General features: G+C 45.1%; 2 protein-coding genes across 3 annotated transcripts in view; both read right to left on the reverse strand.

Moving 5' to 3' along the window:
* The window catches only part of LOC139248262 (zinc finger protein 551-like), a 362,606-nt gene extending 349,886 nt beyond the window's left edge, over positions 1–12,720 (reverse strand). The window contains exon 1 of the mRNA XM_070872035.1: positions 12,683–12,720. The gene's annotated coding sequence lies outside the window, so the exon portion shown is untranslated. The remainder of the gene's footprint in view (positions 1–12,682) is intronic.
* Positions 1,678–12,760, reverse strand: LOC139248258 (zinc finger protein 256-like). Of its 2 annotated transcripts, XM_070872026.1 has the most exons (3): positions 12,683–12,760; positions 9,472–9,555; positions 1,678–3,036 (listed from the first exon to the last, which is right to left on the reverse strand). In XM_070872026.1, exon 3 carries the CDS (start codon positions 2,927–2,929, stop codon positions 1,814–1,816), a length of 1,116 nt encoding a protein of 371 aa, XP_070728127.1. In that variant the 5' UTR covers positions 2,930–3,036; positions 9,472–9,555; positions 12,683–12,760; the 3' UTR covers positions 1,678–1,813. The 2 variants fall into 2 exon arrangements, with proteins under 2 accessions (XP_070728127.1, XP_070728129.1); XM_070872028.1 differs by lacking the exon at positions 9,472–9,555 and having other exon boundaries at positions 12,683–12,742.
* Between the last annotated feature and the right edge of the window lie 242 nt (positions 12,761–13,002).

The raw sequence follows: 13,002 nt of genomic DNA on the forward strand, positions 1-13,002 counted from the left end.
TGTGCTCTGTACCTCTATTCATGAAGCCTAGGATCCCGTAAGTCTTTGTAACCACTTTCTCAACCAGAGCTGCCACCTTCAGTGATTGGTGCACATATACCCCTGGGTCTCTCTGTTCACGCACCCCTTTACAATTGTACCCTTTAGTTTATATTTCCTCTCCTCTTTCTTCCAACCAAAATGTACCACTTTTGAACTTTTCTACGTTAAGTTTCATCTGCCACATGTCTGCCCATTCCACCAGCCTGTCTGTCTTTCTGAAGTCTATCACCATCCTCCTCACTGTTCACTGTACTTCCAAGTTTTGTGTGAGCTGTAGATTTGGAAATTGTGCCCTGTACACCCAAGTCTAAGTCATTAATATAGATCAAAAAAAGCAGTGGCCCCAGTACTGACCCCTGGGGAACACCACTTCCTCCAGTCTGAAAAACAACCGTTCACCACTACTCTGTGTGTGTCACTTAGCCACTTTCACATCCATGCTGCCACTGTCCCTGTTATTCCATGGGCTTCGATTTTGCTGGTATTGGTAACACGCCTGGGATCACTAAACACAAAACCCAGTCTGTTAATCACTTTCAGCTACTGGACTTAGCATATACCCCACAGCATCTCTTCTACCCTCAATATGTGAAGAGAGCATCACGCCTGCAAACCTGGTTTAAGTTTATATCCACTCAGCAAATCTATTTAAGAAAAGCCTGTAGGCCAATGAGACACTGTTAAGGTACCAGTGTGCTGCTGGTTTGCTTGGCATTTTGCCTGTAATGGACTCTGTATTTTGGTCTCCGTATTTAAGGAAGGATACACTTGCATTGGAGGCTGTTCAGAGAAGGTTCACTCGGTTGATTCCGGAGATGAGGGGATTGACTTATAAAGACAGGTTGAGTAGATTGGGCCTAAACACATTGGAGTTCAGAAGAATGAGAGGTGATTTTATCGAAATATAAGATAATGAGGGGGCTCGACAAGGTGGATGCAGAGAGGATATTTCCACTCATAGGGGAAACTAAAACTAGGGGACATAGTCTTACAATAAGCGGACGTCCATTTAAAACTAAAATGAGGAATTTCTTCTCTGAGAGTTGTAAATCTGTGGAATTCTCTGCCCCAGAGAGCTGTGGAGGCTGGGTCTTTGAATAAATTTAAGGCGGAGATAGACAGATTTTTGAGCGATAAGGGAGTAAAGGATTATGGGGAGCGGGCAGGGAAGTGGAACTGAGTCCATGATCAGATCAGCCATGATCTTATTGAATGGCGGCGCAGGCCCGAGGGGCCAAATGATCAACTCCTGCTCCTATTTCTTATGTTCTAACTGAACATTTGTCCCAGTGTAACCTTGTCTTTAATGGAATATGTGTCTTTTAATAAGCCTCAGGTCCTTGCTCATGTCTGCTGCAGATTCCGGAGTTGATTCCGGAGATGAGGGGATTGACTTATGAAGATAGGTTGAGTAGGTTGGATCTGTACACATTGGAGTTCAGAAGAATGAGGTGATCTCAGTGTGGCACTGAAGGACTGCGTGCAGGCTGAAGTTCTGTTCCCCCTGTAAGATCCTCCCCCCAGATTGACCTTTCTCAGCTCCAGCCAGGTGATGCTAAACACTCAGGTGGGAAAGACAAAAATCCACAGCAATGTGTTAAAAGCAACACTAATTTATGTGTCAATATCCCAAATATTAAACTCCAGTCCGGCTATAGGAGTTATTAACATCAGCGTTACAGAAGTTATAAACCACAACTATCAGAATGAACATGTTTCAGTCCGGGATGTGATTACCAGCAGCAATAACAGCAGAATCCAACCCTTGCAGTCACTTGTGAAGTCGCTGGTGACTCAGCAGGCGGGATGACCGAATGAATCCCTTCCCACACTCAGAGCAGGTGAATGGCCTCTCCCCAGTGTGAATTCGTTGGTGTGTTAGCAGGTTGGATGATGTAGTGAATCTCTTTCCACAGTCAGAGCAGGGGAACGGTCTTTCCACAGTGTGAACCCGCTGGTGGCTCAGCAAGTCGGATAACTGCATGAATCCCTTCCCACACTCAGAGCAGGTGAACGGCCTCTCGTGAACTCGCTGGTGTCTCAGCAGGTGGGATGACCGAGTGAATCCCTTCCCACATTCAGAACAGCTGAAAGGCCTCTCCCCAGTGTGAACGCGCTGGTGTCTCAGCAGGTGGTATGATAGAGTGAATCCCTTCACACACTCAGAGCAGATGAACGGCTTTTCCCCGGTGTGAAGTCGCTGATGTCTCAGCAGATGCTCTTTGCTTTTAAAACTCTTCTCACAGTCAGAACATTTAAAAGGCCTCTGCCCAGTGTGAACTTGCTGGTGTATCAGCAGGTGCCGTTTGCTTTTAAAACTCTTCTCACAGTCAGAACATTTAAAAGGTCTCTCCCCAGTGTGAACTCGCTGGTGTTGAAGCAGGTGGGATGACTGAGTGAATCCCTTCCCACACTCAGAGCAGGTGAACGGTCTCTCCCCAGTGTGAACTCGCTGGTGTGTCAGCAGAGTGGATGATGTAGTGAATCCCTTCCCACACTCAGAGCAGGTGAATGGTCTCTCCCCAGTGTGAACTCGCTCGTGTGTCCGCAGGTCAGATGATGTAGTGAATCTCTTCCCACAGTCAGAGCAGGTGAACGGTCTCTCCCCAGTGTGACCTCGCTGGTGCATCAGCAGGTAGGATGATGTAGTGAATTTCTTCCCACAATCGGAGCAGGTGAACGGCCTCTCCCCAGTGTGAACTCGCCGATGTGTTTCCAGCTGGGACGGGTAGTTGAATCGTTTCCCACAGTCCTCACATTTACATGGTTTCTCCCCAGTGTGACTGCACTTGTGTCTCTCCAGGTTGGACGATTGGCTGAAGCCTTGTCCACACACAGAGCACGTGTACCGTTTCTCCCCACTGTGAATGGTGCCTTCTGCTTCCATGGTCAAAAGCTGATGATATTCCAGTCCCGATGGATCGAGTGACTGTCAGATCTTGAGGTGATGTTTGGTTTGAGCTTCCAGTCTACAAATCCTCCCCTTTTAACACCCTGTAAAGTGAATTTCAAACAGGAAAAAGGGAGTGTGAGAGAGAACCCACAAAAACACAAAGGCAGGTTGTGAAATTGAGCTTAATGAATCTAGTCATTTGTGGGGCTGGCACGAGAAAAAAGTGACCATGAAAGCTGCCAGATTGTCATAAAAACACATCTGGGTCACTGCTGTCCTTCAGGGAAGGGAACCCACTTCCCTCGACAAGCCCACATGGGAAATTGTTGGTCCCACTGGGCCCCAGAAGTACTGGGGGTCAAACCCAGCAGCTTCTCCCCCCTCTCCATCCAGCTCAAACTGATGCAACAAACAGACCCACACAGGAGGCCAGTGAGTGACTTCCACATCCAGCGCCCACCATGATATAGAGCGACTGGGAATTGCTGGGCCTGCTGTATAAATGCAAGTTGTTGCTTTCCTGGTGTTGGGGGAGGTGCTGCCCCCAGGGGTTGCTGGTGCCGGGCCCAGCGGCTCTGACTCAGGGCCTGGGATCCGCACTCGGTGTGGCCCGGGGCCCGAGAGCTGCATTCGGTTAAAAAGGAGGCAGACAAAAAGCAGGAAACTATAGACCAGTTAGCCTAACATCTGTACGTGGGAAAATGTTGCAGTCCATTATTAAAGAAGCATTAGCACGACATTTGGAAAAGCATAATTCGGTCAGGCAGTCACCATCGATTTATGAAGGGGAAGTCATGTTTGACAAATTTGCTGGAATTCTTTGAGCATGTAACGAACAGGGTGGATAAAGTTGGTGTAGTGTATTTGAACTTCCAGAAGGCATTTGATAAGATGCCACATAAAAGATTACTGCACAAGATAAAAGTTCACGGGGTTGGGGGTAATATATTAGCATGGATAGAGGATTGGCTAACTAACAGAAAACAGAGAGTTGGGGTAAATGGGTCATTCTCGGGTTGGCAATCAGTAACTAGTGGGGTGCTGCAGGGATCAGTGCTGGGACCCCAACTATTTACAATCTATGTTAACGACTTGGAAGAAGGGACTGACTGTAACGTAGCCATGTTTGCTGGCAATACAAAGATGGGAGGAAAAGCAATGTGTGAGGAGGACACAAATCTGCAAAAGAACACAGATAGGCTAAGTGAGTGGGCAAAAATTTGGCAGATGGAGTATAATGTTGGAAAGTGTGAGATCATGCTCTATGGCAGAAAAAAAATGAAAGAGAAATTATTATTTAAATGGAGAAAGATTGCAAAGTGCTGCAGTACAGCGGGACTTGGGGATACTTGTGCATGAAACACAAAAGGTTAGTATGCAGATACAGCAAATGATCAGGAAGGCCAATGCAATCTTGGCCTTTATTGCAAAGGGGTTGGAATATAAAAGCAGGGAGGTCTTGCTACAGTTACACAGGTTATTGGTGAGGCCACACCTGGAATACTGCGTGCAGTTTTGGTTTCCATATTTATGAAGGGATATACTTGCTTTGGAGGAAGTTGAGAGAAGGTTCACTAGGTTGATTCCAGAGATGAGGGGGTTGACTTATGAGAAAAGGTTGAGGAGATTGGGCCTCTACTCATTGGAATTCAGAAGAATGAATGAGAGGTGATTTATTGAAACCTATAAGATAATGAGGGGGCTTGACAAAGTGGTAGCAGAGAGGATGTTTTCACTGATCGGGGAGATTAGAACTAGGGGGCATAATCTTAGAATAAGGGTCCCCCCATTTAAAACTGAGATGAGGAGGAATTTTTTCTCTGAGGGTTGTAAATCAGTGGAATTCGCTGCCTCAGAGAACTGTGGAAGCTGAGACATTGAATATATTTAAGACAGAGATAGACAGTGTCTTAACCGATAAGGGAATAAGGGGTTATGGGGAGCGGGCAGGGAAGTGGACCCGAGTCCATGATCGGATCAGCCATGATTGGATTAAATGGTGGAGCAGGCTCGAGGGGCCGTATGGACTACTCCTGCTCCTATTTCTTATGTTCTTATTTTCTTATAAAGTGGGTGTCTGGTATGGGACTGTGGATTTGACTCTGTATCTGTCCATCTCTGGTATGTGGATGAGGGTTTTACTCTGTTAGTTTCTGATACGAGAGCGTGGGTTTTATCCTGTACCTGTCAATTTCTGATAATTGCCTGTGGGTTTCATTCTGTATCAAAAAGGGCCATATTACAACATTATTCTAAAAGGCCAAAGAGTGTTTAAAAAACACAAGCCTGAAGGGTCTGAGTCTCAAAGCGAGGAGCATTGTAATAAGGTGGACGAATTAACTGCACAGATAGCTGTTAACGGATATGATGTAATTGGGATTACTGAGACATGGCTCCAGGGTAACCAAGGCTGGGAACATAACATCCAGGGGTATTCAATATTCAGGAAGGATAGCCAGAAAGGAAAAAGAGGTGGGGTAGTGTTAATGGTTAAAGAGGAGGTTAATGCAATAGTAAGGAAGGACATTAGCTGGGATAATGGGGAATCTATATGTGTAGAGCTGCGAAACACCAAAGGGCAGAAAACGTTAGTTGGGGTTGTGTACAGACCACCAAACAGTAGTAGGGAGGTTGGGGATGGCATCAAACAGGAAATTCGGGACGCGTGCAATAAGGGTACAGCAGTTATCATGGGTGACCTAAACCTAGATATTGATTGGGTTAACTAAACTGGTAGCAATACTGTGGAGGACGATTTTCTGGAGTGTATAAGGGATGGTTTTCTCGACCAATATGTCGAGGAACCAACTGAAGAGCAGGCCATCCTAGACTGGGTCTTGTGTAACGAGAGAGGATTAATTAGCAATCTGGTCTTGCATGGCCCCTTGGGGAAAAGTGACCATAATATGGTAGAATTCTTCATTAAGCTGGAGAGCGACACAGTTAACTCAGAAACTAGGGTCCTGAACTTAAAAGAAACTTCGATGGTATGAGACGTGATTTGGCTAGGATAAACTGGCGAATGATACTTAAAGGGTTGACGGTGGATAGGCAATGGCAGACATTTAAAGATCAGATGGATGAATTACAACTATTGTACATCCCTGTCTGGCATAAAAATAAAACCAGAAAGGTGGCTAACAAGGGAAATTAGGGACAGTGTTAAATCCAAGGGAGAGGCATATAAATTGGCCAGAAAAAGCAGCAAACCTGAGGACTGGGAGAAATTTAGAATTCAGCAGAGGAGGACTAAGGGTCTAATTAGGAGGGGGAAAATAGAGTATGAGAATAAGCTTGCAGGGAACATTAAAAACTGACTGCAAAAGTTTCTATAGATATGTGAAAAGAAAAAGATTAATGAAGACAAACGTGGTCCCTTGCAGTCAGAATCAGGTGAATTCATAATGGGGAACAAGGAAATGGCAGACCAATTGAACAAATACTTTGGTTCTGTCTTCACTAAGGAAGACACGAATAACCACCCGAAAATATTAGGGGACCGAGGGTCTAGCGGGAAGGAGGAACTGAGGGAAATCCTTATTAGTCAGGAAATGGTTGTAGGGAAACTGATGAGACTGAAGGCTGATAGTCTGCATCTCAGAGTAGTTAAAGAAGTGGCCCTAGAAAAAGTAGATGCATTGGTGATCATTTTCCAGAATTTCATGGACTCTGGATCAGTTCCTATGGATTGGAGGGTAGCTAATATAACCCCACTTTTTAAAAAAAGGAGGGAGAGAGAAAACATGGAATTATAGACCGGTTGGCCTGACATCGGTGGTGGGGAAAATGCTGGAATCAATTATTAAAGATGTAATAGCAGATTATTTGGAAAGCAGTGACAGGATTAGTCCAAGTCAGCATGGATGTATGAAAGGGAAATCATGCTTGACAAATGTTCTAGAGTTTTCTGAGGATGTAACTAGTAGAGTGGATAAGAGAGAACCAGTGGGTGTGGTGTATTTGGAATTTCAAAAGACTTTTGAAAAGGTCCCACACAAGAGATTAGTGTGCAAAATTAAAACACATGGTATTGGGGGTAATGTATTGACCTGGATAGAGAACTGGTTCGCAGACAGGAAGCAAAGAGTAGGAATAAACGGGTCTTTTTCAGAATGGCAGGCAGTGAGTAGTGGGGTGCCGCAAGGTTCAGTGCAGGGATCCCAGCTATTTACAATATATATTAATGATTTAAACGATGGAATTGAAGGTAATATCTCCGAGTTTGCAGATGACACTTAGCTGGGTGGCAGTGTGAACTGTGAGTAGGATGCTAAGAGGCTGCAGGGTGACTTAGACAGGTTAGGTGAATGGGCAATTGCATGGCAGATGCAGTATAATGTGGATAAATGTGAGGTTATCCACTTTAGTGGCAAAAACAGGAAGGCAGATTATTATCTGAATGGTGACAGATTAGTAAAATGGGAGGTGCAAAGAGACCTGGGTGTCATGGTACATCAAGTCACTGAAGGTAGGCATGCAGGTCCAGCAGGCAGTAAAGAAAGCAACTGGCATGCTGGCCTTCATAGCGAGGGGATTTGAGTATAGGAGCAGGGAAGTCTGACTGCAGTTGTACAGGGCCTTGGTGAGACCACACCTTGAGTATTGTGTGCAGTTTTGGTCTCTTAATCTGAGCAAGGACGTGCTTGCTATTGAGAGAGTACAGCGAAGTTTCACCAGACTAATTCCCAGGATGGCAGGACTGACATATGAAGACTGGATCAGCTAGGCTTACACTCACTGGAATTTAGAAGAATGAGAGGGGATCTCATAGAAACATATAAAATTATGATGGGACTGGACAGGTTAGAGGCAGGAAGAATGTTCCCGATGTTGGGGAAGTCCAGAATCAGGGGTCACAGTCTAAGGATAAGGGGTAAGCCATATCAGACTGAAATGAGGAGAAACTTTTTCACCCAGAGAGTGGTAAACCTGTGCAATTATCTACCACAGAAAGTTGTGGAGTCCAGATCGTTGGATATATTTAAGAGAGAGTTAGATGCGGCCCTTACGGCTAAGGGGATAGGGGATATGGAGAGAAAGCGGGAGTGGGGTTGCATGATCAGCCATGATCATATTGAATGGCGGTGCAGGCTCGAAGGGCCGAATGGTCTGCTCCTGCACCTATTTTCTATGTTTCTTTTCATTCTTGGTGTGTGAGTGTGTGTTCTGGGCTGCATCTGTCCATTTCTGTTATGTGAATGTGAGCTCTACTCCATACCCATCATTCTCCAGTATGTTAGTATTGTTTTACTGTGTACCACCAATTCCTGATAGAGTATTGGTTTTACTTTCTAACTGTCAACTTGAGTTATGGAGGTGAGTTTTATGCTGAATCTGTTGGTCTCTGGTAAATGAGTCTGAGTTTTACTCTGTATCTATCTGTCTCTGGTATGTGAGTGTGGGCCTTTCTCTATCTTTCCATTTCTGTTATGGGAGCCTGGGTTTTATTCTGTGCCCATCAAGTTCTGATATGTATTTGTGGGCCTTACTCTATAACTGCCAGTTTCTGCTTAGTTGTGAGTGGGCTTTCCTTTGTACCTGTCAGTTTCTGGAATGAAAGAGAGATCTTTACCCTGTACCTGTCAGTTACTGGTTCGTGAGTATGGACATGTCACTGTATGTCAATTTATATTATGCGAATATGGATTTTAATATGTCAGCCTCTGATATGTGAGTATGGGTTTTATACTGGATCTCTCAGTCTCTGATATGCAAGTGTGTGTATTTTTCTGTAACTGTCAGGTTTTGGTGTGTGTTGAGGTTTAATCTGTGCCTCTCAGTTTCTGCTATGGTAGTCTGGGTTTAATCTGTATTTGCCAGTCTCTGGTATGTGAACGTGAAAATCAATTTTACTTTTTACCTGTATTTCTCTGATATGTGAGTGAAGATTTTCCCTTCTACCTGTCATTTTTCAGATGCGTGGGTGTGGGTTTTACTCTGCCCCGATCAGTTTCTGCGATGCAAGTAACAATTTTACTTACTGCCTTTCAGTTTTCTGATATGTGCACATGGGATTTACACTTTACCTGTCACTCTCTGGTACGCAAGTGGGGATTTTATTCTGTTACTGTCACTTTCATATATGTGGGTGTGTGTTGTATACTGTATCTGTCAGTCTATGGTACGGGAATGTGGGGTTTCTTCTGCACCTGTCATCTTCTGGAATGTTCGGGGGGTTAAATACTGAATCCGTCAGATTCTGAAACATGAATATGGCTTTTGCTCTGTACCCGTCAGCTTTGGATATGCGAGTGTGGTTTATACGATCTGTTTGACATTTTTTCTGATAGATGATTTTTTTTTATTCTCTACCTGCCAGTTTCTGGCAAGTGAGTGTGGGTGTTTAATGTAGCTGTCAGTGTGATCTGTTTCAATGGTGAAACAGCATCTGATTCTCCTGCTCCATGTGGCTGTAAGATTCACAATGTAACTCTGCCACTTCGGATCACTGTGAGACTGACAGCTTCTGCTGTCTGTGACAATAGGATTGAGGCCAGTTCTGTGTCTCTGCGCTCTGTGAGTGATAATCTACTTACTGTGTGTGAGAAGGAGCTGCCTGCACTGTTCCTTGTATTCTGGGTGGAGGAAAGATCACATTTGTTCTGGCTGAAAATTTTGCTCTGAGAATAATAATACGAGAACATTATTCGTTCTAAGATATGGATGTGGGGAGAATATGATGTATCTGAGGGAGTGACAATGTATCTCTCGATCATCAGCAACATGGGTCTGGAGAACTCAGCTCACCGAAACAATATAAACCGTCTTTAAAATATCTTCTCCCACACTCCTCTCCTGGTGCCTGCACAAGATCACTTTGTGAAACTCCCCACATCCTCAATGTCAGGCTGTGTTTCCACTGCTCACCGCCCAAGAACAACAGACACGATGAGATTGGAACTGAATCAGGAACATTCACTACTGATTTGTGGAAAGAAAGCAGCAATGATTTGAAAGAGCGAGGTGGTTTTCTTTCTCTGTTACCTTACACTGTCCACACACAGCCCGAGAATGGCCTTTCCCTTCCCCCACTCACATCATGCTCCGGAACTAGTTCCTGCTCCACTCTGCCTCTTGCACACAGCCCCCGAGGGAACAAAACCAGGAACGTTCACTACTGGTTTTGAGAGAGAAAGCAGCAATGATTGTAAGTAGCAGATTCTGCCCATTCTGTCTCCCTTACCCTGGACACACACTGTCCACACACAGCCCGAGAATGGCCTCTCCCTTCCCTGACTCACACTACGCACTGACACTGGTTCTTGCTCCAATCTGCCTCTTACACACAGCCCCCGACTCCCCCTGAACTTCCCGCGGACACAATGCCGAACTCTGAGCCCATCTGCGGACACGCTCCCAAAGCGCTGCGCTGCTGTAAGGAGGCTGCTGCTCGCTGCCTTATCCTGAGGCCGCGGTGTCACCATTTCAGGCTGTTTTAAACCATCTTCTTCCACTCACTGAGTGAATGGCGATCACAGGCAGGGCTGGGGAAGGGGAGGGCACATGTGCTCTTCTGATCAATGGGAATCGACACAGGGGGCGGGGCTGAACCACGCATGTGCAGCTCTCTGCAATAATTCAGCCTGTAAAAATCAAAGTGCACTTTCCCCTATTTACTTTTATCAGAATCTGAGCAAAGGAACTGGGCCTGGGGGGAAAGGACAGAGAATGATTAAAGCTGGGAGTCAGGTCCCTTGGAGATGCTCAATTTGGGATTATTCCGTGCAGGGTGTTTCTCTCCATGAGCCCGTCTTCACAAAGCAATTCTGCAGAAACATCGGAGGGACGAGGGAGGGAGTGGGAGTGTTTGCTGGGACAGTGCAGGAGTTAATATCTGACAGAAACAATCTGAGATCAGTTTAATTACAGTAAAACACTCGGTCATTGAGAGTAATACTGAAGTGGATAATCAAGGGGCTATAGTGAGTGAGGAACTTAATACAATCACTATTCATAATGAAGTAGTACTCAGAAAAATAATGGGACTAAAGGCAGACAAGTCACCTTGCCCTGATGGCTTACATCCTAGGGTCTTAAGAGAAGTGGACACATTAGTTGTAATCTACCAAAATTCCCTGGATTCTGGGGTGGTCCCACCAGATTGGAAAACCGAAAATGTAACGCCTCCATTTAAAAAAGGAGGCAGACAAAAAGCAGGGAACTATAGACCAATTCGCCTAACATCATTGGGAAAGTGCTGGAGACCATTATTAAGGAAGCAGTAGTGGGACATTTGGAAAAGCATGATTCAATCAAGCAGAGTCAGTATGGCTTTATGAAAGGGAAATCATGTTTGACAAAATTTACTGGAGTTCTTTGAGGATGTAATAAGTAGGATGGATAAGGCGGAACCAGTGGATGTGGTGTATTTGGATTTCCAGAAGGCATTTGATAAGGTGCCACATAAGAGGTTATTGCACAAGATAAAAGCTCACTGGGTTGGGGGCAGTATATTAGCATGTTTAGAGGATTGGTTAACTAACAGAAAACAGAGAGTCAGGATAAATGGGTCTTTTTCCGGTTGGCAAATGGTGACTAGTGGGCTGCCGCAGGAATCGGTCCTCAACTATTTACAATCTATATTATTGAATTGGAAGAAGGGACCGAGTGTAATGTAGCCAAGTTTGCTGATGATACAAAGATGGGTGAGAAAGCAAATTGAGGACACACAAAATCTGCAAAGGGATATAGACAGGCTAAATGAGTGGGCAAAAGTTTGTCAGATGTAGAATAATATGGGAAAATGTGAGGTTATCCATTTCGGCAGAAATAATAGAAAAGCAAATTATAATTTAAATGGAGAAAAATTGCAAAGTGCTACAGGATAGAGAGACCTGAGGGTGTGTGTGCATAAAACACAAAAAGTTGCTGTGCAGGTACAGGAAGGCAAATGGAATATTGGCCTTTATTGCAAGGGGGATAGAGTATAAAAGCAGATAATTCCTGCTACAACTGTACAGGGTATTGGTGAGACCACACCTGGAATACTGCATGCACTTTTGGTCTGCGTATTGAAGGAAGGATATACTTGCATTGGAGGCTGTTCAGAGGTTAATTCCGGCGATGAGGGGGTTGTCTGATGAGGATATGTTGAGTAGGTTGGGCCGATACACTTTGAAGTTCAAAAGAATGAGATGTAATTTTATTGAAACATATGATAACGAGGGGACTTGACAAGGTGGATCCAGAGAGAATATATCCACTCATCGAGTAAACTAAAACTAGCATAATCTCAAAATAAGGGGTCACCCATTTAAAACTGAGATGAGAAATTTCTTCGCTCAGAGGGTAAATCTGTGGAATTCTCTGCCCCAGAGAGCTGTGGCAGCTGGGTCATTGAATATAGTTAAGGCAGAGATAGACAGATTTTTCAGCGATAAGGGAGAAAAGGTTATGGGAAGCGGGCAGGGAAGTGGAGCTGAGTCCATGATCAGATCAGCCATGGTCTAATTGAATGACAGAGCAGGATCCAAGGGCCAAATGATCCACTCCTGCTCCTATTTCTTATGTTATTATGTTCTTATGAGATAATAACCCTGGGACTGTACATGGGGTTTCTAATCCTGGAAGTGAACAGCTCTGGCGCTTTACTGTTACAATAGTCCAGGACGTAACCATAAGCTCAGCACTGAGTAGATGGTGAAAAATCCGAGGTGGGAAGAGCGAGATTAAATAAATTGGTACTTTACTAAGATGCCACGCATGCGCTTTGCTGCTCACTGAATCAAGATGGAGGGCTGAACTTACCTTCCTGTACAAAGATGGCCGCCATTACCCTGGGCCTGTGACCGGGAGAAAGCCCGGCAGTTGCAGTCACCGATATTCAGGTTATTATTCCGGGCTTCCGGCGGGCACCGGTTGTTTATGAAGCCTCCCCGGCTAGCCGCTGGTCCATTACTCTACTCCGCCCCGCTGAAATTGAGCTCTTTTGCGGAGCAGTGCTCACTGTCTCCGCTCCGCTATTACACGCACCGCGCATGCTCGAAACATAGCCAGGTCCTGCGCCTGCGCACTGGGCCCCTGTAGTCTGAGCCCGACACGTCCTCCGTCGCGGGGAATGCTGGGTA

This window comes from Pristiophorus japonicus, unplaced genomic scaffold (assembly GCF_044704955.1).
Source record: "Pristiophorus japonicus isolate sPriJap1 unplaced genomic scaffold, sPriJap1.hap1 HAP1_SCAFFOLD_29, whole genome shotgun sequence".
Classification (NCBI taxonomy): domain Eukaryota; kingdom Metazoa; phylum Chordata; class Chondrichthyes; family Pristiophoridae; genus Pristiophorus; species Pristiophorus japonicus.

Coding starts and splice junctions, on each gene's coding strand:
- LOC139248258 (XM_070872026.1), bottom strand. CDS start 2,929: ATGGAAGCAGAAGGCACCATTCACAGTGGGGAGAAACGGTACACGTGC.